At 33.1% G+C, this 26,983-nt stretch overlaps 1 protein-coding gene across 3 annotated transcripts in view; it reads left to right on the forward strand.

Annotated features, from left to right (window-relative positions):
• LOC143237405 (ankyrin repeat and SOCS box protein 1-like) overlaps positions 1–23,028 on the forward strand; it is a 48,470-nt gene extending 25,442 nt beyond the window's left edge. For 2 of the 3 annotated variants that reach the window (XM_076476632.1, XM_076476630.1), the window contains exons 3-5: positions 10,240–10,588; positions 12,882–12,911; positions 22,114–23,028. In XM_076476632.1, the coding sequence (XP_076332747.1) occupies positions 10,240–10,588; positions 12,882–12,911; positions 22,114–22,301 (567 nt within the window). In that variant the 3' untranslated portion in view covers positions 22,302–23,028. The remainder of the gene's footprint in view (positions 1–10,239; positions 10,589–12,881; positions 12,912–22,113) is intronic. The other variant, XM_076476631.1, reaches the window with a different exon arrangement.
• Positions 23,029–26,983: the final 3,955 nt, after the last annotated feature.

The raw sequence follows: 26,983 nt of genomic DNA on the forward strand, positions 1-26,983 counted from the left end.
TCCCCCTTCCAACAACAAAGACCTACCCAATCGACCCAGGGCAGGATCCAATAAGATTGGTAGACCTCCCCCAAATAAGAACAGCAAGAAAAAAGGACGTGGTTGTAAACAGAAGGGTTCTCCAGCCAATTTGCGGACACATAAATAAAAATGGCCACCTTGATACAATGGAATTGTCGAGGTTTACAATCTAATCTGGATGACATCAAAACACTGATTGTTTCCTACCATTCTGTATGTCATTCCTTACAGGAAACATTTCTGTAACCTATCGATACAGTCATTTTTTGGCAGTTTTTTCTGTAAAAAAATGGCAGGCTGTGTGATGGATGAGTAAATGGAATGGTGGCACTGTTAGTTGATCAGCATGTGCCCACCCTGTCTTTGTCACTCAACACACCCTCGGAGGCCATAGCCATCCATGTTTCCTTGTGTCATGCCATCACTGTTTGTTCTCTCTACCTGTTGCCTGGAGAGACATTTGATCAATCAGACCTTGATGCTCTCATTGAACAGTTGCCATCTCCCTTTCTAATCCTGGGAGACTTTAATGGACATCATTCCCTCTGTAGAAGTGCTGTTATTGATAGGAGGGGTTGCTCTGATCACAACCTTTCTTTTTTTAATACTGGTTCTTTCACTTATTTTCATGCACCTAGTTAGTCTTTTACTGTTATTGATCTCTCCATTTGCTCCCCTTCATTATTATCCCATTTTTCATGAAGGGTTGACAACAATCCATGAAGCAGTGATCATTTTCCTATACTTTTGAGAGAAGCTGGCCGTGGTCGATGCCACCCAACCCGCATGCCCAGGTGGAAGCTGGATCAGGCAGACTGTCCCTCTTTCACTGCTCTCGAGGAACTTGATCCTGCCTTCATCTGTTAGCCATCAATAGATGACTGTGTGGTAGCAGTACCTGACTGTGTTATACAAGCAGCTGCTCAATGTATTCTTAAAACCTCAACACATTTTCCACTATATCCTCATTCGTGGTGGAATCCTGCCTGCCACATGGCACTGAAGGCTCAAAAACAGGCCAGGGATGCTTTCCGTAGATATCCCACACTTTCAAACCGCATCGCTTTCCAGCAGACCTATGCACATGCTAGGTGGATAGGATGTCAAAGCCAGAAGGTATCTTGTATTAAGTTCATAACTGGAATATCTTCTACCACCAGTTCCAAAGTCATATGGGACAGGGTTCGAAAGGTCAGTGGGCACTACACTTCTGTCCCCTTCTTGATCTTACTCTCTGATGGCCAAGAAGTAGCTGACATCAGGAGCATCGCCAATACTCTAGGTTAAAGCTTTTGCTGGGTATGTAGAATTTCTGCTTGTTCCTCCACCTTCTTGGCCATGAAAACTCAGGGCCGATCGATCACCTCTTTCCTTTTGAACTGATTGTCTCTATAACTATAATCTTCCCTTTATACTGGTGGAACTGAAACTGGCCTTTCATCGGTCTGGCAGTACATCTGTTGGACCAGATAATGTACACTATGACATGCTGCACCATCTATCTCCTGCTTCTCTTGATATTCTTCTAATTGTTTTTAACCAGATCTGGCAGGAGAATGTTTTTCCTAATGCCTAGCACCAGGTAATTATCTTACCTTGCTCTAAGCCTGGGAAAGATCTCAAGATTCCTTCAAACTTCTGTCCAATTGCTTTGACGAGCTGTCTCTGTAAGACCTTAGAGAGGATAGTTAATGCTCATCTTGTTTGGTTCCTCGAATCAAACAACCTCCTCTCGCCCACACAGTGTGGGTTTCGACGACAGCATTCCACCATGGACCACCTAATTGGACTTGAAACATCATCTTGTATCAATATTCTTTGACATTGAGAAGGCTTATGACACAACATGGAGGTATGGCATTTTGCAAGACCTCCATATATAGGGGTTACGTGGCCATTTACATAATTTTATTAAAAAATTTTTATGGACAGGAGATTCCAAGTTCGTGTGTGTTCGACACTTTCCCGTTCTTTTCTGCAGGAACTTGGAGTCCCTCAGGGTTGTTTTGAGTGTCACACTTTTCAGTGTAAAGATTAATGCCATCACCAAACAACTCCCTCTCACTGTTGCAAACGGGCTCTATGTCGATGACTTTCACATCTCATGTTAGTCTTCAAACATGAGATATATTGAGTAGCAACTACAAACTGCCCTCAATCATGTACTGAAATGGACCATGGCAAATGGTTTTAACTTCTCTCTCTATAAAACTGTTTGTATGCACTTTTGCCACCAACAGGGTATTTACCCTGATCCTGAACTCTGTATTGGTGAAGTTTTGTTGCCTGTGGTCCCTGAGACCAAGTTCTTGGGGCTTATCTTTGACCATAAGCGCTGACCTTTGTACTACACATTAAGTAGCTATAGGTCACATGTACAAGAGCACTGAACATCCTCCGTGTTTTCTCTACCACCCGTTGGGGAGTGGATCGATGTTCTATGTTAAAGATATATCATGCTCTTATTCGATCGAAGCTCCACTATGGATCACTGGTCTATGGCTCTGACAGACCCTCGGCCTTAAAGATACAGGACCCCATTCATCATCAAGGACTTCAGCTCTGCAATGGGGCTTTCTGCACTTCCCCAATTCAAAGCTTATATGTAGAGTCTCATGAAACCTTTTTGCACTTCTGCCGTTTGCAACTGTTTTTACTATATGCTTCAAAACTTTGTTCCTTACCAAAGCATCCCACCTAGGGTTGTGTTTTCCTTCCTTGGTGGGCCATACTTTTTCAGAACAGACGATCTGCCATTGCTCTTTTTGGGCTTTGTATCCAGGTGCAGTTGGATGAATTGGGTCTGTCCTTGGATAAAATTGCAGTATCCACTGGTCAACCCATCCCACCATGGCTTATTACAGTCCCCAAATGTGATCTTTCTTTAATTCATCTGAGAAGAGCAGATACTTCTGATTGGAACTACTGTCTTTTATTCACTGAACATCTTTTGAACAATCTTTCCATTCCAATTTATATGGATGGTTCCAAATCAGGTGACTCTGTGGACTTGTCTCTGCCATGGTTTCTTGTGGTTCGGTGGTTGCACACAGAGTCCCCTATACAGCTTCTGTGTACACTGCTGAACTGTACGCCATTTCTCTTACCATGGATCATATTGAAACTAAGCAGTTCTCCAACTGCACTATTTATACTGACTCACTTTGTTCTCTACTGGAACAAATCACTGCAATGACAAGTCACTGCTTTTCTTCAAAAATTCCATAAACTGTCAGTGGATGAGAGAGCTTTCACTTCTAATATAATTCACAATTTTTATAACAATGTCCATCAAATTTTTCAGTTAACCACTTTTAGTCATCTGAGCACATAAATTTTCCAGATGCAAAATGCAATGGAAAATGGCAGCTTGGACTTCACATTATTTTCAATTAAATGCTGCTTCAAAAGGAAAACAAATCCCAATCATGGTGGGAGCACCGTCGGTTGTGACGGAAACCAGTTTTTTACAATCCAGATTGAATTTTTTTGACATTTCAAGAAATTTTTCAAAGATGTTTTTTTCACATGTTCAATCTTATAATACACAAAGGCCAAGCATTTCTTCTTTCAATTGAAGATCTGATGTTACATATCAAACCCAGAATATCAACTGTGTGGTATTACTAACATCAGTTGACTCATCTAGTGCTAAAGAAAAATACAAACAATCTTTTATTTGTTCAAGCAACTGATTTTCCATGTCCTTTGCTAACTCTAGCATTCTGCAGACAATTGTTCTTCAACTTAATTGCAAATTATTTACCTTTTGAAGAATATCATCTTTTATTTTTGAATCATAATTTTCCAACAGAGTTTCAATGACCACAATCAATATTTCTTTTACTATTTCAGCATCAGAAAATGATTCCTTTTTTTAAGCTAGAATCCAAGCTACATTATAGCTAGGTGATGTAACTCATTCTATCAATGATAAAAATCTTTTTGGGCTTTCTTTTTTTTCATGAAGTTGTGCTTTCAGAGAGCTAATTCCATTCATTTGACTTTTGCTATCAACTGGAAATTTTACATCAAATTCGTTATGAAAATAGTTAGTGTTGCTTAAGGTTGTATACTTTATTAATCTTAAAACTTTGTTACACAAAAGACACACTGGCTTATTATTTGCTTCAATAACTGCAAATTTCAAATTTCATTAAATTCTCGTTTCACATTTTTCCAGTCATGTGCCATTCTCTTTTCAACAGTAATGCCAGAATCAATTAAATTGTTTTTATTTTCTGACTTTTCACCATCATCTACATTCTTTCGTTTTCGAATTATCCACTTATTCACATTATGGGATTAAAAACAAAATATATTTAGATACTTAAAAGTTGCACAATTAAGATATGTTTGCAAGCACATACAAAACAATGCACATTCTATAACAAACATCTAAACCAGACTGATATTACAAAATGGACAGAGTCTGTGGCAGTGATGAAGCGTGTGACATTAGCGATGTCATAAAGCAGTGCAAGTGCTGATTACCAAATTTGTGATAAAAAATAATATTACAGAAAAAGTTGATTCCTAAACAATTGTACTATCTACTGGCCACATGTTGCTCACCCCTGCTCTAGACTTTCTTTGTCTCCTGCTGGAAGTCATGATATGATGGCTCATCATGTGTCCTGACCCCTAGCTTCTGGTCCTTGAACTGTTGGTTCTAAGAATAGATTCTATCCTTATCTTTGGAGCTTCTCCTCTTGGGCAAACCATTGCCAGTAGCATCTGTAACTACACTGTGGGTGGGATCTGTGGGAAAAAGATAACGACATTTTCTGAACACCTGGAATTACTTCACCCCAAATCCATGGGTACTTCAGGTCATGGGTCATCATTTCATTTCTCCATCTCTATTATCCTCCCAATCACTGGTCTTCCAACCCCTAACAGATTTTTTTCAGAGTATGGAACTTTGTTCCAAGGCTATCAGAGAGCATTTTATCAAGGGGTTGGTAGAGAGAGCCTATTCTGTTCTTTCAAGATTTTATTCCCATTAATTTGTTGTGCCTAAGAAATAGGAATATCAGCAGCCAATCATTGATCTTTTTTGTTTCAGCCAATTCTTAGATCCTCCCAGGATGACCAACTTTGATGTTTCTGATGCATATCTCCACATTCCCATAATGAAGTCATCCCACTACTATCTACATTTCATGCACAAGGGTCAGGTTCTACAGTTCAGGGCAGTATCTCTTGGCCTAGCATCTGCACCATATGTATTCTTCAGAGTCATACAAATTTTCTCATCACCTTGATGCTTTGGGCCTGTGCACATACCCTTATATGAGCAACTGGTTACTTCTGGTACCATCTCATTAGTTAGAAGTGCAAAACACCCAGAACTTTCTTTCAGAAGCCACCAAAACTAACTTTCTTATCATAGCCAAGAAATCCATTTTCTTGCTGACTCAGTATATTGTCCATCTGGATTCTTTTTCAAAACATTATCAGGCTGACTCCCATCTGGCTCCAGGCTACAGAAAGGGTAGTCTGGCTTTTACTTACATTCCTTCCTCTACTGCACAGATGGTTCTTTCTCTTTTGGAGATGTGAACCTCCCTTGAATCTATGATTCCTTTGGGGTGAGCATACATGTGGTCCTTTCAGTGGTTTCAATGTGACCAATGGATCATGAACTGCAATCTACTGGATCATCAAGAGCAATATTTTAGATCTTGAGTGATGATTGGATCAGACCAACACTACCATCATTTTTTTTTATATCATTCCCTCATTGCAAAATTCATCTCTTCATAGATGCCTCGCATCAAGGACTGGGTGTGTATATTGACAGTCAGGAATTCCAGGGTCTATGGATGGAACTTGAATCTTCCTTTAACATTAGTATGTCAGAACTCCTTGCTGTGAAATGAGCAATGGTGCATGGTCATGATATATTGAAAGGGAAAATTGTCATGATTTATTCCAACAATTGAATGGTCCCTTTACATTTTCCTGTCCAGGTGACACACATTCTCAGGACCTTTGTTTCCAAACTTTGGGTATTCTCTACTAGACTCACTCTTATCATATTAGTCTCTTGGCTTAACATCTTCCAGGGATAATGAACTTAATAGCAGGTAATTTGTATCTGTCTCAGCCCAACTGAATTCTCTCAACCAAATGCACATTCTATCACAAGGTTTTCTTGTGGATTTGCTCCCAGTTTGAGACTCCAGTGACTGACACATTCACCACACATTGAATCTCTCAACTACAGGTGTTTTGGCTCTCGGTATCTCATCCTCAGCCTTTGGTGATAGATGCATTTTGTCAAGATTTGACAGGATTACATCTCTGTGCCTTTCCCCCAATTAAACTGTTATCCAGAGTTCTGGCTATGATTCAATCCACTACTTGTTCACTAATGTTGGTTGCCTGAGCTTGCCAGCCTAACTATGGTTTCCTCTTTTATAGTATTCTCAAGAGTGTTCACTTATGCCACTTTCTCTTTGGCCATCTATGTTGATGTAAAATCTAACATTTTACACCCAGGGTAAAGATATTCACAAGCTCAAATTTCACGTATGGAAGTTATGCAGTAATTTGCACAGCATTAGGGCTTAGCTTCTTAATTTGTCTTGTATTTGTCTCAATTTGCATGTACACCCACAACAATCATTTATCAACAGAAATTGCACACCTTTTTCCAATGATTTCTGATCAGATCATTTAACCCACTTCACCCAAGCATAACCACCATATCTTGTTTTTTGACAAAGGCCCTAGCTATCTCTACTGCCACTTTATATAAGGCAGATTTATAGACTCCTTTTTGACATTTTAACTATCAGAAAATATTTTAACTCCCAATACCATCTGTCCTTCTCAATTCATGTAGAAAAAAACAATGAAATATGTTAGTTTAATCAAAATAATTGCATTTCAACTAACCTTCAATGTGAAAATTGATGGGGGGTTTCATCAACAAGTTTTGTTGATCTAGGCTTCTCAATTCATGTAGAGAGAGACTTTCATCCCAAATAGCTTCTTTCATTATCCAAATGGGATATTAACTGGTTCAAGATAGGTCACAGGAGGTCAAATCCCATGTCATCATATTTGTGGATGAGCATTCAAAATTTTATTGAACTACTATTTTATCAATTTATCTCCTTAAGTATTTATCAAACTGTAGATTGTAATTCAAAGGTTCATATTATGCATTATTTAATTTCTTAATTTGAAAGTAAATATTAAACAAACACACCTAAACATCAATTTTTGTGTTATGTGGTACGTGGAATGCAGTACTGGGTCAAATTAGATGTTTGTGTTGTCAAAATACAAAATATATAGTTTTGTATGATTAGGAACTCAAATTACCAATATGACAAACTAGAAAATGAAATAAAAACCTTTTTTAAATTAATCTTCTCTGTTTTCTAAGCTATCACTATATTTAATGAATCGGACACTGTTGCTCCCCCCTCATGCTCACCTTTTTCCATTTTTGAAAATGGTTCCTATAATGCACTATATATGACATGTGAATAACCAATTACAAGCTCAGAATGTCCCCTTAGTGATTTTTTTTTCAGCCATTTTCAAATGTAAAGGCATTCTGTTTTCTTTTGACACAAATCTTTGAGCTAGTAAATTGAACCTTTAGTCTGTTTGTGATATATTTTTTTATGATTCAAGTACAGTTTAGTTATTACTTTATAAATTATAATGGAATTCTGTAGTATCAATGAAGTAATTTATGATTGTTTTTTTGGTTATTCATATATTTATATGTATATTTTAAACATAAAAACATTTTCATTTCACACCCTCCATGTGAAAAATTTCTTGAGGATTAGCAAGCTAATACAAGCATCAACAAGTACGAAGGTTGTAACTAAAAATAATTGTGCTTTATTTCCTTATTTACTGTTCTATATTTTAAGAAATATAAGTATAAGAACTTGTTTGTAAATAGTAATCATCTTTATACATACACAGTTTATAATAACCAAAATGTGACTGTATTTTATCAATACTAGTCCACTAAACCACAGCCAAGACAGGTCACTTTATGAAAATTAAAAGTCAGTTTTATATTATTGAATATGGTAACATAAGTTGCATCATTGTAACTTCTGTATTGTTAGCCAAGCACAGCTGAAAAGTCAGTGTAATAAAAATAATAATTCTATATAAATATATAATGTTATGAGGTGTAAGCTGTTTTTTAAACATTTATATTTTCATTTTATAATCTGTTGTCATTCTAGAACCAAAAAAGCATAATCTAACTTGATTTCCCAATTTTATATGATGATTATGAGATCAGTCAAGTCATCTGAACTCACACAGAGATTTGTTATTGAAAATAACATAAAATATAATTTTTTCTTCCCCTTCTTTGCATTTCATCTCCATCTATAAAGGGTGAATATTTAACTAATTTTAATTATATTAAAAGTTTTATAAATGGTTGGTATACAAAATTAATCAAGCAAAAATTTTGCTTAAATATATCTTGAAGATCTTATTGATCAGTTATTTAAATTTTAAATAAAAAGCTGTGAAGATGCAAAGACACATTAAATATATACATATATAATTAATTTTCATATGTTTTTGAAGTTTTTATGAAATCTCTTGACTTTGTGAGACAGATTAAAATTTTCCAGCTCTCTCTTTGTATAAAGCTTGAAGTAAACTCCAAAAATCTTTAGTCCACATTAGTATGGTAACACAAAAATATGAACCACCTATGAAACAGACAGAAAAGTATGATTTATTAAAGAAAATATGAGATATTGTAGGGTTTGGTGATGCCCCACACTTTCAGTTAATAAATAATAAAAATGTTAAACACATTTTTCACATTATAAAACTAAATTTTAAAACATATATTAGAGCAATGGCAGGGTGGCCACCTACTAACAAAACCAAAGCCAGAAGAAAGACCACGGGGGAACTAATAACTTTAAATAGCAAAACAAGATAAAACCATCAATGGAATTTTGATATACTACTGAGTAACAATGTAATTCAAAACATTTATGTTTTTTAATGAACAAGCAGCAGTCACAATTTAGATAACAGATAGCACTACAAGAACTAAAAACCAACTTTTCTTTATCTAATTTCAATGAAAAGTCATTATTTGCTGATTTTATTGTCTTAATGATAAGGAATAATCAGCTGTATAATAATTATGGTTAATTGAAAAGAATCTTGCTTGCATTTTCTCTACAATTTTCAAAGTGTCAAACAAATATCTGCTTTTTATTTTGTTTAAACTCTTAAGTATTAAAATACTATTAATATTTTGTTGAGCATAATGTACATTATATATAAATTGGTAATTACTAATCATTGTGCCTAAACCTTTGACAAAGGTTCTTTACAACAACACAAAATAAAAAGATTAAGGCTTAGATTCAAGCCCTAGAGGTGAAAACTGGGTGTACAAGTACAGTATAGAACATGAAATTTCAGGTGTATTCTCTGGAACTTACATTGGCTCTCACTTACAACTTATGTAGACTGCAATAGGTTGATAAATAGTGCAGACTAGCATTGGAATTAGACAGACCAATTATATTATCAAGATATATCAGCCTACCATAGTACCAGCCAAGGCAGCACTGCATCCAACAGATTCACCAGCCCAATCTATCCCTGGATGTGACTCGTTTGTTGAATCTGTCAATTCACGTGACTGGAATTTACTATTTCATTAAAATATATTTTTTGTGTATTTCATGAAACAACTTGAAAAAGACCACTCTTTTCATCACATTTACTTTTCCTCCAAAATTCAAACTAGATGTAGCCTCTCCCACCCATGTAATTTTCTAGTAAAAATTTACAATAACTAAGACTAACTACGTACACCACATTATTAGGTAAACCATTCCAAAATTTACTTATTTCTCTGATTGTAAAAAAAAAATAAATAATAACTTGTAGAAGAACAGATTACCATTTGAGCTTCCATAGTTTATCTTTTATCCCTTGAATAAAACAACATTTTAAAATTATGTCACAAAAACATCAAGCAAATGCAAGAAACATTGGTTGAATACTCTTTAACTATGAATACCCATTGTAGTCGGTGGTTTGAGAGTTTATTCAGTTTTAGTAATATTACAACTTAAAATTTCCAAGTGTCGTTAATCAATTTTATGTGAAATAGTAGTTTGAAATTTTTGTGTTTATTTTACTTTGACTTCTTTAAAGGCACTTTTTTTGTGTGGTTTATTTCAGCTTCTTCTGAGATATGGTGCTGACACAGAGCTGGAAGATCGGCTTTTGGGGTATATACCAGGTTTACCTCTACACACTGCTGCTGTTTATCATCATTTTGCCTGCTTTGCTGCTCTTTTGTTAGCTGGAGCAGAACCTGATTTGCAAAAAATTAAACCAAAACTGCCTGTATCAGTCATTGCACAGTTATCTTTAAGTCATGCAATAGTCCGCCACCATTGTCCTGAACCTTTTGCTCATGTGTTGATTGAATGTGGAGGCAACATTTGGCAACGAGACAGTAGAGGATATCTTGCCACAGAACTAAATCAAAATGAAGGAGCTAGATTGTACTTGGAAAAACAGCTTGGTAAAATATAATTTCTACTTGAAATAATGAAATATAGATTTTCATAGTAATTTTTTTTATTTTTTAGTGTTGTGATAAACTTTATTGCTCAACCTGCACCCATCATACTATTTTAATAATTTCATAATGTTTAATCTTCACATAAAATCTAACAAGGATGTTTTTCTTATACATAAATCCTATAACTGTATAAAAGGACAGCCACAAGGCTAAGGCAAGTATTATTCATTTGAGTTACTATGAAAAATTTCACAAAATGTTCTCATGGAATTTCATGCTGTGTCAGAAGCCTAGAGGAAGGGGAGGAGTTTATAAGTTGTTCAGTTACATCATATTTGTAAAATCTACAAAAATATCAGTTTGTCCATTTTTCTTGTATAAAAAAAGGCTACTTTGTAGGAGAGAAATGTGGGTACAAAACTACTAAAAGGGGATGAAAACTTTGTAAAAATTCAGTTTCATGATAGTCTAATAATGTTTTTTTGGTAACTGGACTTTCTGTTGTGGTGCAATTGCATGTACATTTTGTGTGCAGTTCAAATGAGTGTGAATGACTGTATGATAACACAGTACAGTTCATATAGTTCAGTTAGTTACATTACTGTACTTTTCAAGTTAGTTTTTATCATGTGCAAGATTTATTTTTAAAACAGGCATGACTTTTCAGTCACTGGTGTGATCATTCTCAAGCACACAAGTTTTAATTGTAAAAACGTTTTGTATTTAAATCAACATTCACCCATTTTAAAAAAAAATTGTAAAAAAGAAATATACACATATAAATATACCTAATCAGTAAGTGAAGTCAAAACACAACTACTAACACATGTATTGCACATTGTTTGTATGTATAGGGAGGGTGTGCAGAAATTTACAATGAAAACTAACATTGATAACACAAATATTTAGTGAGATTAATTTCTAGTATACATTCTTACAACAATAAAACTAAAATGGCTCTCTCAGCTTCTTACAAATACAGTCAAATTTACAAAATCAAACTTAGAATTTTCCTCATTAATCATCACAGTTGAAACACTGACCTCTTTCTCCTTTCAAATTCACTCATATAGGACTAAGGCTAATGTTAGGTAGACACAACCAATCAAGTCTAGGAAATATGGAAGACCTAGCTTATAATGATAACTGCTAACAAAATTTTATGAAAGTTTTGATCACTACAAAACAGAATGACAATAAATTAAATAAGGCTAGCTTTGCCTCATATTAGTTCAGTACAAACTATCAGTGTGTGTGCAATGCCCAGAAATTGTGTGTTTATTACAGTATAGTAATATGTGTGAGAGTTCAGATGCAAGTCTAGTATTATAGCAAACTATACTCTACCCTACCTGACAGGCAGGCCAAGCTGGTTAGAATAAAGACATTGAACATCATTGGTTAAATATGCTGTTCTGTTTAAAAGTTTTCTAGATCATTGATTGCTTGTTTCCTTAAGGTACCATGGTTTAGGCTTACTTTTTACAATGTAGTAAAATTTCCCAGGAAGTAAGGCATAAAAATTTAGTTGAATAAAGATGTTAAATTACAAACTAAACATTAACTGATCTTTTTGGAAATAAATAATATATAAAAATATCAAAATTCTCGGAATTGAGTCTTTTTCCTTGTTTTTTAGGGTTTTTTACATCAATATCATAATAATTGGATATTTTTAGAAGATCTTTTTTCTCTAGACAACCTCTGATACAGGTCAGATTGTCCTTTGGACAACATGGAAATTTTCTCAAAATTCTATCATTCTCACCACTAAGTACAAAAAATAATTATTCATCAATGCTGTCAACTACCTTAACAATTTTAAATACCTCAATCAGATATTTTATATCAAAATAACAGTTTCAGATATTTTAAATTTTCTTCATGAGGCTACTCTTCTATACCAGGTATCATCCTAGTAGCTCTCCTCCAAACCTCTATCCATCCTGGGAGTAAGGAACCCCAAAATGAACACAGTACTCTAAATGTCCTCTAACCAATGGCTTATAAAATTAAATTATAATCTTCTCAGACTTATTGTTAATATTTTGTAGATATAATCTGAAATATTACTTGCCCTGCAACTATTAACAGTACACTACTTGTATGACTTAAGAGACTGATCAACCAGAACACCAAGATCCTTTTCTTCCTTAACACCATTTAGGTTATTCTCATCAAAATTGTACTTACAATTCAGATTATGGTAGCTCACATGCATTGTTTTGCATTTATTTTAATTACCCAATTTACCAAGTAATTCATATAGTTTTGTAAAACATTTTTCTTACAGCCAGCAACACCCAAAGCCTGAATATCATTAGTAAGTTTTAGTAGTTTATTGATTATTCCTTCATCTATGTTGTTAATGTAAATTTAAAATGACCAAAGATTCTAACACTCAAACCTAAGGTATCCCACCTGTAACATTAAATTTAAATGAACTCCATTTATAGCAACTCTCCTCTTCCATCCAGCTACTCTTTCTTCAGTGAGTCCATTTATTCCACATACTTAGAGGTCTTTTAACAAGTCTTCATAGAGTAAAACACAACTAGAGGGACAGTGCACACCAGCTGGGCATGCACATTGACCCATTAGTGATGTCATTATAATCATTCACTCACTACTTGCAAGAGCTACTTATACATGCTTTAGAGTGTGACACAAATAGAAAACTAGTTGGTGAAATTTTGACAATTATTTATGATGTACATATGCAGTAATGTGATAATATAATTATGATGCAGTTAGAATAAATTACATTGTGATGATAATAGTCATAATAACTGTGGTTATGAAGATAGTGTGTGGATACTGCAGACAAAAGTTAAGTTAGCCCAAAACAATTACCATCATCTATTTTATTTGACTTACTCTGACAAGAAGAGACCCCTTTGTCTCCAGGTAATAATGATATTGAGGATTTTCTTGAGGAGTATTCTTCACTTATCTGTTTCTGACTGAATGTTATGCATTAACTTGATCATTAATATCAGATTTTTTTACCAACCTGCTTCCAACTGATGCCATTCAATATAACACTTCTTATGATTGGCACTGTTTTCATGCTGTAGAAGATGTGTTCTTTTGTTGTTTTTTCCTATAGACTCCTTACCAAACGTACAAGTTGCTAAGAAAGAAGTTTTGGAGTGTGTGAGTAACTTTAACAAAAAAAACATCTGTAAGGCAACCAAAACAGCACACATACTTATAAGAGCTAAAAACCAGCCAATCCCATTTCTTAACCTCACTGTTTGGTCTTTCTTGCTTGGGAAACTGAAAATAAAAAGAATTGAACTCTAAAAGCTGAAGGAATTTGATTGGGTGATTGAGAGCCAATTCTAACATAATCCTCAATCTGTTGAATTAAATTTTTATAAGCAAACCAATACCACAAAATTAAGTTCTACAACTAATAATGTCTCTTTCACTTTTGTTTCATCCTTGATATCCAAAACACAAGATGTAAATGATAGACTTTAATTTATATATTCACTGACATTTTTTGTGATATTTTTGTGTTAACTAAAAACAATAGTCTTGTACACTTTGACTTCAAGTCTTCTCTTGCCTTTTAACTTTTCTGTGCAATTGATTTGTGACAGAAATATTAAAAAATGATTAACTTTAAAAGGAATTTAAAACATATGTAATAGATAACAAAAACAATATAAGTGATCTATTGCTATATTGTTAATTGAATAATGTTATCAAAAATATTATATTGACTTGACAGTTATGCTCTTTGATTATTACTGATAACCTAGATTTGAAAAGTAGAGTAAAAAGAAACTTATTTTTATTTTTATCTCAATGTGGCATTTCCTGTTTAGTTGCTCAAGGTCTACTAAGTAACTGATTAAGTGAACTTTTATCATCCCCCCCATAAAATAAATGCAACATGTAGAGTATGATACCTAACAGTGACATCTCTAGAATACATACAATTCAAATTTCTATCTAATTTCTTTTCTTTTGTGCATTTATCAACTTTGATACATTTTATTTTTATTACTGAAAGGAATGCTTTGTTGACATATGTGTGTGGAAAACATTTACTGAAGCCCAGTCACCTTATGCACCCACTCTCACTTATCTTGGTAACAAGAATATGTATGAAAAAATTATTGGAAATGGCTGATATTCTTTGAATATTGTACATTTCTAATCTATCTAATATTTCTAATGACTATAAAATTAATATCATAGGGGAAATAGTATTGAGGTAATTTCCATTGAATGCAATTTAATTTTACAAGCACAACCTGAAAATCACTTGTAAGAAAGTTTTATGAAGTTCTTGTTTTGTTTTCCCTTTTTACTCATCAGCTTTTTCTCACACAGTATTTATTGAAAATTTTCATTTCAAATAACACCCTCATTCTGATATTCTGTTCGATTACCTCATAGTTAATTCAAATGTGATGATGAACTTTTGAACCAAGTGAACAAATTATCAGTAAGAAGCACTTGATTTCTGATTCAATATGCTACTTTGTTTAAGTAGTAAACTGCTGGAAAATGACTTATATCCTTCTCAATTCATCAGAACATAACCTGCAACATAATAGAAAGTGTTCTATTTTGAGAGACTCAAAGGTAGTGTCAATCAGACTTTAATTGATTTACAAATGTATTTCTACCTTCACTCACAGGAACAGAAACCTGTCTTAGAAAAGGGCAATAAGAGAATAACTGTTTGGCTGACAATTTGCATTCAGGACTGGTGGTAACATGGATTTCAACTTATGGTGTAAAGATTTGAATTTGGATAGTCTGAAAATTGTCCCTTTGTGCAAATTGTTTGGAAAAGCTTTTCAAGATACTCTTGCTGTAGTCTGCACATAAGGAAAATGTCTACCCCTGATTGTGCTGAACTCATTCCATAGTTTTAATAACTAGTTGATTGAAATCTACCATCCTGTAGTGGATGCATCAATTACAGTCATTCATAGAGATGCATTGCACATCTCTTAGAAAAGTCAAGTTAAAAGATATACCCTTAATTCCACTCTTGAAATGATTAGCATTTCAAGGTGCTGAACTTTTGAATTAGTCAGAATGTTCATGAATTCTACTTATAAAACTGGCAGGGTGAAAAAATCCCCTGGGGCAAATGTCTCATACAGATATAACTCACAATTGCCAATGACACTGTGCCATTAAAAACTTGAGCAGCTGTCCTTGTCTTCATCTTTAAGAAGGTGGGAAGTGTTACATTTTTTGCAATCACTTTGGGAGCAACATGTAAATCAGTGTTTTTGAAACCCTTATGAGAATCAATGTCAAATACTTTTCCTGTATACTTCTAAAAAATAACATTGCCACTTAGTAAACATGGTGAATCAAATATGACAAAGTGCTGGTTATATATCCTTGCACCAAAAGAATTGTTTCTCATTACTGACACCTAATCTGTTAAACTCTCATTAGTGGTGCACATACCAATAATGATTGTTTTTACGTACAATCTCATATCTTGGAGGCGAGACAGACACTCTTTGAGAAGACTCGAGAACGGCACTTTTCTTGTTACTCCTGACGTAGTCAGCTGGTGTTTCTTGACTTTATTCCATCTTATCTGAGATTTATCTTTACAGATTTTCTCAGAGTTCCTAAGAACACTACAGAAAGTCTGTAGGTCAATCAAGCAAGCCAGACACCCCATTGATCATTCAGTCAAGTCTATGATTCATCATGGCTGCTAGGCATTTATGTAGTTCTTTCTTCATCCACAGGTTCTTCACTTTGAGAGTATTTAGTTGTTTTTTGCTGTCTTCTTGATGATTCCACCAGGCTTGTTAGTTTCAAAGAATTATTGTTGTCAAGGGAAGCATGTGTGGAGACTATGCTATTAACAGAGCTGATGAAAAAATTTTATAATACTCTGTCAAAGTGTAGTGTATGAAGTTGGCTCTACCAATAGAAATATATGTACTGATTATGTAACAACCATTTGAAAATGAATATCAGTTTTAGTGTATCAAAAGTTAATGATCAAGAGTACAATGCACCTTAGTGAAATACAATGAGTGAAAAATTTTGGAAAATCTTTGAGTGATAGGATGCTCACTTTTCTATTTTTTAGAGAAAAGCTCTTCTCACTCTATGACTTATCTTCTATTGTCAACACTTGGTGGACGATTTAGTACTTTAAACAGGGGGGTTATGGTGTTTGACATAAGATGCTTTCTCCTATTGTTCAAATGCTTGTCAGAGGAGCACATAATCATCCCTGGTTCAAAATTATCCTCACACAAGCCATACTGCTTATTCAAGTCAATTCACTTAGTGTTCTGGATCTACTTTTTGAGCCGGTAAGATATGAGAAATAACACATCAGTCGGTAAGCCAAGAATAGAAGGAGATTGATTATCATTTGAAATAAAAAAGAGAAATCAACCAGGATGTCAAAGAATGAAATGATAGCTAATAATTCTTAAGACTGAGATGAAGGGGACATGGTTTGAACATTCTGATTTAACATTATTACTATTTGAGTACCAATGTCAAAGTTTACTTCTCCTCAGTGCATCACATAATGAAATATATTTTTGTTGTATCTCTGCTGAAACTATGTAATTTGAACTTTTGATATTACATACATATTTTCTGATAATTAATCTTGCTATTTGACTGTTAACTTGCTCTATTTAGTAAGAAACTATGATGACTAATTATTATATGCAGATCAAGCTTACAAAAGAAATGAATCAATACTGGTGTGAAAACAAAATGTGACTAAACCAAATGTTTATGAGCAAATAAAAAAAAGAATAAATAGTTGGCTGCTTTAGAGGTAAGTAATGAAATATTTTATTTGCCACACTTTCATTTCTTAGTGCAAAATGTGTGTTGGTTTCCATGTTCATACAAAGAGAGCTTCAATTCATCTTCACACACAGTCTTTTTTTTTTTAAATTAAAATGTTACTTTACCTTGCACCATTCTGTTTAGAACAGATGTCCAGCATGCTGAGCAAAGAACAAGATCAGCAAAAAAATAAAATAAATCCCCCTTAATTTGAGAAATGTCTAATGAATTAGAGATCAGACAAAGTCAGTGATGAAGAAAATGCATTGTTTTTCTGACTGAACAATTACATTATATTCTCTATACAATCATTAAAGACAAAGTCGGTAGTGAATTCATAATTGCTCTATTTACTGGACTTTTGCTTACATTATTTCTTTACTGGCTGGAGAGATGTGCACTGACACATTTTCACGTGTCTTCAATTACTGGCACACTATACCTCAAAATTTTCTACATTTGTAATCTTCATGTCTGCTTCAGGTTTATATGAAGTTACTGTTCTATTTATTTTATTAGAGGTATCTGTTTATATTAGATATAAACATCTGTATCACTTATAGGACTGTTAAGACTATTATCTGTATAAAAAATATGCAACTTTAAAATTTTTTTGAAGCAGAGTATCTTGCTGCTAACATACTTATTTTGCTTGCTTTTAAACTAAACATTTTATGACTTTTTTTGTTCAATTACAACTATTCTAGTCAATGATACACACTTACACAGCAGTACAAATATGGTTGGGTTTAAAAAGTGAGGTTATTGGCTCCATTCAAAGAACTATTTTCATTTAACAATTTCTTAGGGCTATTTCACTCACATAAATACTGGAAACAATACTTCTCTTGTTAGCTTTCTAGTACTTCTGTTTTTAATACTTTTTACTGAATGGTACCCTTTTTCTAATTATGCTCAAGATCAGGACCTGATACTTTTTGGCTAATATGGCTTTGTGTACAAGGTAAAGACTGAAATTTTTTACTTAATAAAACCTGTAATTTACAGTTCAATTCACTGCTTGTAACCCTGTGTATAACTTCCACAAAGTCATTATTGACTGCTGTATTCCTTGCATGTAAAAACTTCCCTTTGAAATCCTTCTGCCATTTCCAGCAGTTTTACTTCTTACTTTATCTATTGTTTCTGCTTTTTTTACAATAACCTCCAAATTCTGTACAATTGGCAAATTCTACATCTTCACTACTAGCTTCATTAAAAGTACATGCCAGTTGAGTTCCCAAATAAAAGCCACTCCTTATAAACTGTGAGTGCTTAACATCCACCCTGCTCTTGACCATATATTTGTTCTTGGTACTAGTGACGGGATTTAAAGCAGAATGAACTAATTTATTGTTTCAAAGGTTTTCATGGGTTCTAACTCATTTTGATAAGATGTGAGGGCTGTTTGATAGCTTGTTTTAGCTTGGGTGTTACAATGGTGCTTATTATATGGAGTAACAAATATCTTTTGTCAGACTTAAATTATTGTTTTCAGAATTTTTTAAAATCTATAAACTACTTAAAATAACTATTCATAAAGAGGAGAATTTAGATATTTTAATAATTCCACTATAGCTTATTTATTAGAGCAAATCCTTACTATCTTTCTGTGTGAAAAATATATAGAATAACCTTGAACATTAAATCACCATCTGTAAGCTAAGTTTATACAATTACCAAACAAGTAAAATAAAATTTTATACACTGTAATTCGTGTAATATTTCACCCATATTTTTTCTCATGCTTCTTGCATTTACATAAATATTGACGAGCCAGCAAAATCACTGATATTATTTTCAATTTTTGATGAATTTCAGTCTAATCACCCATATTATCAACCTTCAAATGGTTATAACTACTTAAATTATTAATCATCACCAAAAGTAAAATATAAATACAGTATTTTAAGATCATTTTCATTTTTAATGTGTAAAACATTCTTAGATTCCTGTTCCATGGTACAAAAATTAATGGTTCTTAATCCATAATAATGTATACTTTTTTCCCTTTTACTATTTCTCATCTGATGAAATAAATCTTTGGAAAATTATAGTAATTGTTTACTTACATATATATTGTGTTCTTTATTAAAATACTTGCTTCTTTCATTGTTGATTTTTTATACCTTGGAGCAATTTTTCACAAAGAATTTTGCTGCTAAGTCTTACTCTTGTAAATCATGGAAATTTCTTAGTTATGTCTTTTTATACTTGTTCTATGTGAGGTTTCTATGTCATTAGGTCCCACTGCAGTATCTAAGGCAGTAGCTACCTTCTCAAGTATTACCTCTCTGTTTCATTTAATCATTTCAAGTTCTCTCATCATTATTAGTTTTTGATTGTTTATCCTTATATAACCTGTATGCCATGTTTAAAATCTCCACTGTTAACAAAACTTTTCACTCATTAATTTTTCAACTTCTTTCTTTTCTTTTTGAAATCACTCATTTTTTTCAAAACTACTTTTACTTAATTTAACAATTCATCTTATTTCTCAGAATTAAAAATTACAATTTCAGATAGTGTTGAATCAATGCAGTATCATTTTCAATCTCATTTATCTGTAATATTAATGAACTTAAAATAGCTGTAGTTAAGTCCATATCACTGTCACTAATTTTTGACTACTGATTCTCTTCAGGACAACATCTATTACACATTCATTTTGATTTATTCACTTTTGTAAACTTTTCTGTATACATTCAGCACAGTGAAACAGCTTGCACCATGGTATTTTCACATTATATTTTGTCAAGTAATTTATTCACCAACTTCTTTCGCCATCAATTTTTCATACTTCAAAACCAATGCTTTAAAGTACAACCAAAGTAAAGTTAGTTTCTGTCACTAAATCACAGACTTAAACAATATTATTTTATATTGTTTAAGAATACTGCATAGTTATTGTATTCTGCTAGTTATGGGATTTAAATTGGATAGGGAAGTAACCATTTGGAGGCTTGCTTTCTCTATGTGTTTTATAAGTGCTTTACTTATATCTTGAAATATCACTGTATTGCTAAGTAGGTAAGGGTTATTTATTTACATAATGTATTCTTTAAGGTGAAGATAATAAATGCCTTTGCCCTAACTGTTTTTATATAAAAATTACTTTAGTCCTAACATTGAATTAACATCTATTTAAGTTAGAAAATTGTTAACCCTAAAATCTTGAATAAACCTATATCCACTTAAGTAATAAAATACCTTAGTCCTGATATTTGAATCAAGTTTCATTTGTTTAATGCCCTTCAGTAGCTCACCCACAAATCTGAAGGCCTGTAACACTAAAACTGGTTTTCAGTACCTGAGATGGGCACAGTATCTAGCCCATTCTGTAGCTATGTGATTGACAACGAACAAACACATTTATTTAACTCTTCCATTACCACATCAGCAGATAAAATTTCTCAGATGCTGAGTTTATTATTAGGTACACAATAAAAACAAAATAACCCATGTTTTAATTTTCCTTTACTTGAAAGTATGAAATATTTTTTATTTATTGAAAGAAGAAATATCTTTCATGTGACTGTTTGTATTTAGCCCTGTCTATTTAAATAAGAAATACTGCAGCCCTGACAACTCAATGAAAATGGTTTATTAGGTCTCGTAGCCATATTAATCATTCCAATAAGTGTGTATTCCTGTTTTAAGTCATACTTTCCTCCTATTACACTATGTAACCAAATTTTTCCTTTTTCTTGTTCCTGGGCAGAAAGTGTTATTTCCCAATTTCTTATGCCTAAAGTAAATGGAAAAGTCCAATTTTTGTCTTCAAACTTTGCTTTTGCAACCTGGGAGCATATAATGAAAACATAATGGGAGACTATATTTGAGGGCTGATACGTGAAAGTGATTTACACTACAGTTGCAAGTCTCGAAAAACTACTCACTTCTAAACATTGTTGTATAACTTTAGTACAAATACATGTAAACCTTGATTCATATGTTGTTTCAGTCAGACCTTATGTAAATTAAAATGTACAATTTTGCCCGTTTTTACATAGAAGATAGGTTAATTTCTAAATTTCATTATCCAGGGCACAAAAGCAAAGTTTGAAGGGAATAATGGCCATTTTCTATACTTTTACAATATAAGCAATTAAGAAATAACACACACTATCCAGGAACAAAATTTGTGTTACATAGTGTTATAAGCTAAAAATTCATAATTCTACATTAATAAAATTCAAACATGTTTCAGAATGTGATAAAAACTTGGAAAAAATAAGACAAAGTATCTCTAAAGAGACTAAGGTCATGATTACATGTATTTAAATGCACAGAAATAACTGAACTGTGATTTATATCTGCTCAGTATATATATAATTTAATAATCTAAGTGATGTGTACAAAAAATTTCCAAAATTAAAATTGAAGTTTGGGTAGGACTTAAATGAGAGACTGTTGAAAAGGTAGATGCTTTACAAATTATTGTATCTATTATGCTACAAATATCAGTTTTAAGGTCATTTGTTACACTTTTCTAAAAAAAAATTAAAATAAAAAGCTGTTATTTCAAAGAAAGATCAAGAAAGCAAATATATTGGTTTGCTTCTTGTTTGTTTTCTACAGTAATATACCTTTAAAACAGTTTTAAATATTTCATTTATGTCAAATCTTCAGAATATATCCTAGTTCAAGCTCTTTGAGTAACTTTTTATTAATAAAACTTCCTTATAAAATATTTTTCTTTTTTCCAGCACAAATGCCTAGATCTTTAAAGTCATTGTGTCGAATGGCAGTGAGACGAATTTTAGGAAGGCAACAAATTCAAAACATAAGAGACTTGCCTTTACCATCATTGCTAAAAGACTATTTGGAATTCAGAGAGTTGCTACCAGAAGTTGATACTTTATTAATATATGACTCCACCAGGAATGAAATATAACTGTGATATGCATTACACATATGTATGTATGTATATATTCATATACGTCTTATTTATTATTACCAATCTGTATCCATATATGTGAATCTTTTAAATATCTTACAAGTAAAATTATGTTTGTTCATTTTGAATACTACAGTATTCAAAAGCCATCTGAAAAATTAGGTAGTTGATATCTTTACTCAGAATGAGAATTGAGCATTGACAGCTTTATAATGTAAAGTGTTTAAATGTTGAAACGATATTTGGAAAATTCACTTTAAGTGTGTCTGCATTTTTACGTGTTTATTTATGTAGTAATGTAAAAATATAAGTATGTATACGTATACATACGGAAATATGCATAAAAAACAATAACAATAGAAGATTAGTATGCATTTGATTTTGTGTTATTCACTGACATTATTAAATCACATGATTTAAAACACTTATGTTTAACTTTTATTAGTTTCGTACTAGCCTACAGTCGCAGTAAACCAAATTCAGCCCTTAACTCCGTAATCTTCAAAATCATTAGTTTAAATATGTATTTACACGTTTATGTACGTGTAAATTATTTTGTATTCATTACATTATTCTGCTATAAAGGAATATTGTTTAATGTCATATATATTTGCAAGTTGTCATAATTCATTTCCCATATATTTCAAGAGGAAAAGAAATTATGCTATATAAAAAGACAATGTATTATTCCTATAAAAAGCGTTTATAATAAAGATTTGATCTATACGAACTTGTTATTGTATATTTATTTCCAATTTTATAAGTAACACTATTTTGCCAATTGTCTAGAAATTAGAGGAACCATTAAGGTAATTAGGTGAAAAACATGCAAAAAATAGGTCAAAATTCAGATACATTTAAAATTTAATTTTGGTTTTAAATATATTACCATTATGGTTTTGTTTCATATTTTAACAATGTTTTGAGAAAGATTCTTCTGTTATGATATCTTACCTGATTTCACAAAAAACTTTCTGGACTAGTAATGCCCTCTATCGGTGCAAAGTTTTTGCTCGCTCTTGTCCTTGCAACCTCCACTGCTTTTTGCATATCAATAAATAATCATACAGCAACCCTCCACCAATAGGTTTGGTTTCTTTAGAATTGTGCGCAAAGCAAGTAGAGGGTTATCTGCGCTAGCTGTCCCTAATTTAGCAGTGTAAGACTAGAGGGAAGGCAGCTAGTCATCACCGCCAACTCTTGGGCTACTCTTTTACCCACGGATAGTGCAATTGATCGTCACATTATAACACCCCCACGGCTGAAAGGGCAAGCATGTTGGTTGTGACGGGGATTCGAACCCGCCACCCTCATCTTACGAGTCGTGTGGCTCAAAAACCAATAGGAGCATGACAGTACACCTCTCGTAACTAGCGCCTTCTCTAATCATGCAGTTAGTAATCACTTCTCGATTGGTAGTCTTAGTGTGTAGATATCTTTGCCTTCGCTCCCAATTTAATTGTGTCCAAGCGATTTTATTTTTGTCTATTCTTTTTATTTAGTTATTGTCGTTTTCTATCATTTTGTTTACTTTCTATTTTCAGTTTTTTTGTTCTTCTGTTACACCTACAGTGAATTTACCGACCATGTCTATATGATTGGTACTACACTTATCGGCCGCTAATATGACAATAATGATTCGTAGAGAATTGTATAATTTCAGGCAGTGTTCTGAATAGCTTAGTGTCCTGTCATAGCAGCGACTAGGGGTGCCTGTACGGTTTGACGTGACTTTGGGAAGTCTTTCCCCCCATTTTAAATATGTTTCGGGGATCTTGGCAAGGTCTCCTTTTTTGTAGACTTGATTATTGAGGTGTTCTGCCCTTGTTTCCTGTTTTCCTTTAAGATTCCACCCATGCCATCCTATGGAGTTAATATTTCAGTCATTTACTAGTTTTTTCCTCGTTGCCCGGATAGTGGGGTTTTTGCTAATCGTTTTGGAGAAGACTTGCATTAGGTGAATTGATGTGCCTTGTTCCCATGTACGTTGTCTTATTATGTTTTTGCTTTTATAGTTCCAACTACCCATAACTAAACACATACTTATTGTAATTCTTCCTCTTTAAAATATCTTGGACCCTAGTACTTTAATTTCATCACCCTCTATTTTCCTGTGTACTTCTTCGTTCTTATTAACATTGGAAAGAATCACTGTTCGTCAGAGAGAAGGCAGCTAACAGCTTGAAAAAGTTATGTTACATTAAAATAAACCAACTACTGTAACAAATTTTTTGACGGCTTGAATTACCAAGCTGCTTTACTACCAGTGTCTCCAAGAGTTGGCCTATTTCAAATCGAATAACACTCCAGGCAAACCTACAAAAATGCGTCCTAAAGTATTTAACTAATAGTAAAATAATTTGAGAATGCAAAGTATAAATACCTGAAGTTCAGAAATCAGTCAGTAATGCCATTTGTTGAACTCCAGATCCTTTGAAAGGGGCCGTAATTGTTTGTAGATCAAATTATTCGACGCTTGCCACACGTATGTATGCCTTTCTTCTCGATGTGGTTATACTGAACACCTTTAAAAATCTCTCTTTTTTTACCTTTAGGACTAGAGAATACTTACTTTTGGAGACTACATTAACGAGATACTGTTAAATTAGGGACGACTAGCGCAGATAGTCCTCATGTAACTTTGTACAAAATTAAACATAAACAATAAACGTTACAACGTAAATTGTTTGAAATACTTTAACAAATAAGAAATTTGACTTCAGATTTCAAGGGGGTGCTTGTTTTATTGAAAATTGGTTGATTTAATGAGACAATAATATAAAATAGTTGTGTTGAGTAAACTTTGATGGACAACTGAGAATCTACCTCTGAAATAAGATTTTCAAAATAATAGTATAACAGTTGGGATCATTTGGTTAAAGATGAGTACAAAGTACTTTCAGTTGTTTTGTCTCGTTTTTATTTAGATTCCTCGCTGTAACCTTTCAAATCCTGAATTCACTTCGCAGATTCTCACAACATGAGTATTAAAAACTCATGCTAAACATATGTTCATTGTTTTGATTATCCCAGTATTTAAAAGGTATAAAGTTTAGTATATTATTAGCACGATAGATGTACATGTAAGAGGTTACTTTCTTCGAATTAGATCTTTAACCTTAATCGGCATTTTCATCGTACTTTGATCTCCAAAGAACCTCTAGTGGAAAACTGGGCTTTGAGAGGGTGTGTAATATTGTCTTTAAGAGTCTGTTCATTAGTTGTATCAACAACATCTAAACATAAGTCTTTCATAAGATTCATTTCATTCACTATTTTATGTTCTCTATGGTAGCCGCTCTTGAGAATAGTTATTTGTAAGTCTGGGGTCTAGGAAAGATACGACACTGCTGAACTGTTCATTAGCACTTCTGTAGAGGGAAAGTAGATTTTTTTATGGAAATTTTATTTGTGACATTAAAGGTCGATCTGCAATAGAAGGTATGTTTTGAAGGATTTTTAGAATGGTCTGATTGCTTAAAGTGTGATACGAGACTCTTCGGGCAGAGAATTTGTAAAGTTGTGAAGTGACCCCAGAATCTTGACAGGATCTTCCAAGATATTTAATGTGTCTATATTAGATATCAATTTACATAATGTACGATCCATTGACAAGAGTGCACACATTGATTCCTACTGGTCTCTAAAGCGTGAAACCAGGTAATAGTTGGAGCTCCAGCGAGTTACATTTCCACTTTACTGATGTTGTGCAATCTTACTCTCCTTGTGCTTTCTTAAGAAGTTCTCTCTTCTTCTTCAAACTCCTAATGAATGTAAAAGACCATGTTTCGACAGGCATAAAAAACATATTCCGTTTTCTTAGTTTTAAGGGCCTTGTTAACAACAAAATTTGGTTATGGCCAAAGTAGCTTAATTTTGGAATTTTCAAAATGGTGTCAAAGGCGCTGATATTCTTAGTTCCATTATCGATAATAACAGTTACAAGTGACTACTCCTGCGGTGTGGTCTTCACGAATAGAAAATGTTTGAATTGAAGAGACTAGTCTTTATCAATAGTATGAATAGTTAAGCTCGTTTAGGTTTCTACACCACCACCCTGACTCGTCTAAAAATCTGATGTTGCGACATAGTAAGCCCTTTGAGAAGACCGTTCTTAAACTTCTTATATTAATAACTCAAAATGATAAGAAAACATTGTGTCATTAGAATGGGTACAATATGGAAGGATGTATTGGTAATTTAGGTTTTTCACAAAATTTGTGAGAACTGGTTTGTACATTACAAATGATAATCATGTTTCTTTCAGTAAATTCACCTATTTATTGATTTCTTTGGTCGCATTTCTGACTTGTTTTTAAACTTTTAAAAACGGTAAACTAGTTGCTACATTGTTACTAAACGCCCATCATCTGCAAATTCCAAATTTGTTTATAGATTAGCTTAAAAAAAAGTTATCAATAGAATGATAACGTTCGTAATTTTTCTGTATACTTGTCTGAAAAAGTTACTTACTTAGTAGAAAATTCGTTGAAATAGTAAAATTTTGATTTACTTCATAAACACTTATGTTGTGATTTCGGTGGCTATATAAGTGCAGTAAATTTTAATTACTCTTAGCCTATACTGTGAAATAGTTATTGTTAATATTCAGATATTTTAAAGATGATTTTAAGTGGGCGATCTTTATGGTCGCCATTTTCCTTCATTACGATACATAC

Source organism: Tachypleus tridentatus, chromosome 13, assembly GCF_004210375.1.
Source record: "Tachypleus tridentatus isolate NWPU-2018 chromosome 13, ASM421037v1, whole genome shotgun sequence".
Taxonomy (NCBI): Eukaryota; Metazoa; Arthropoda; class Merostomata; order Xiphosura; family Limulidae; genus Tachypleus; species Tachypleus tridentatus.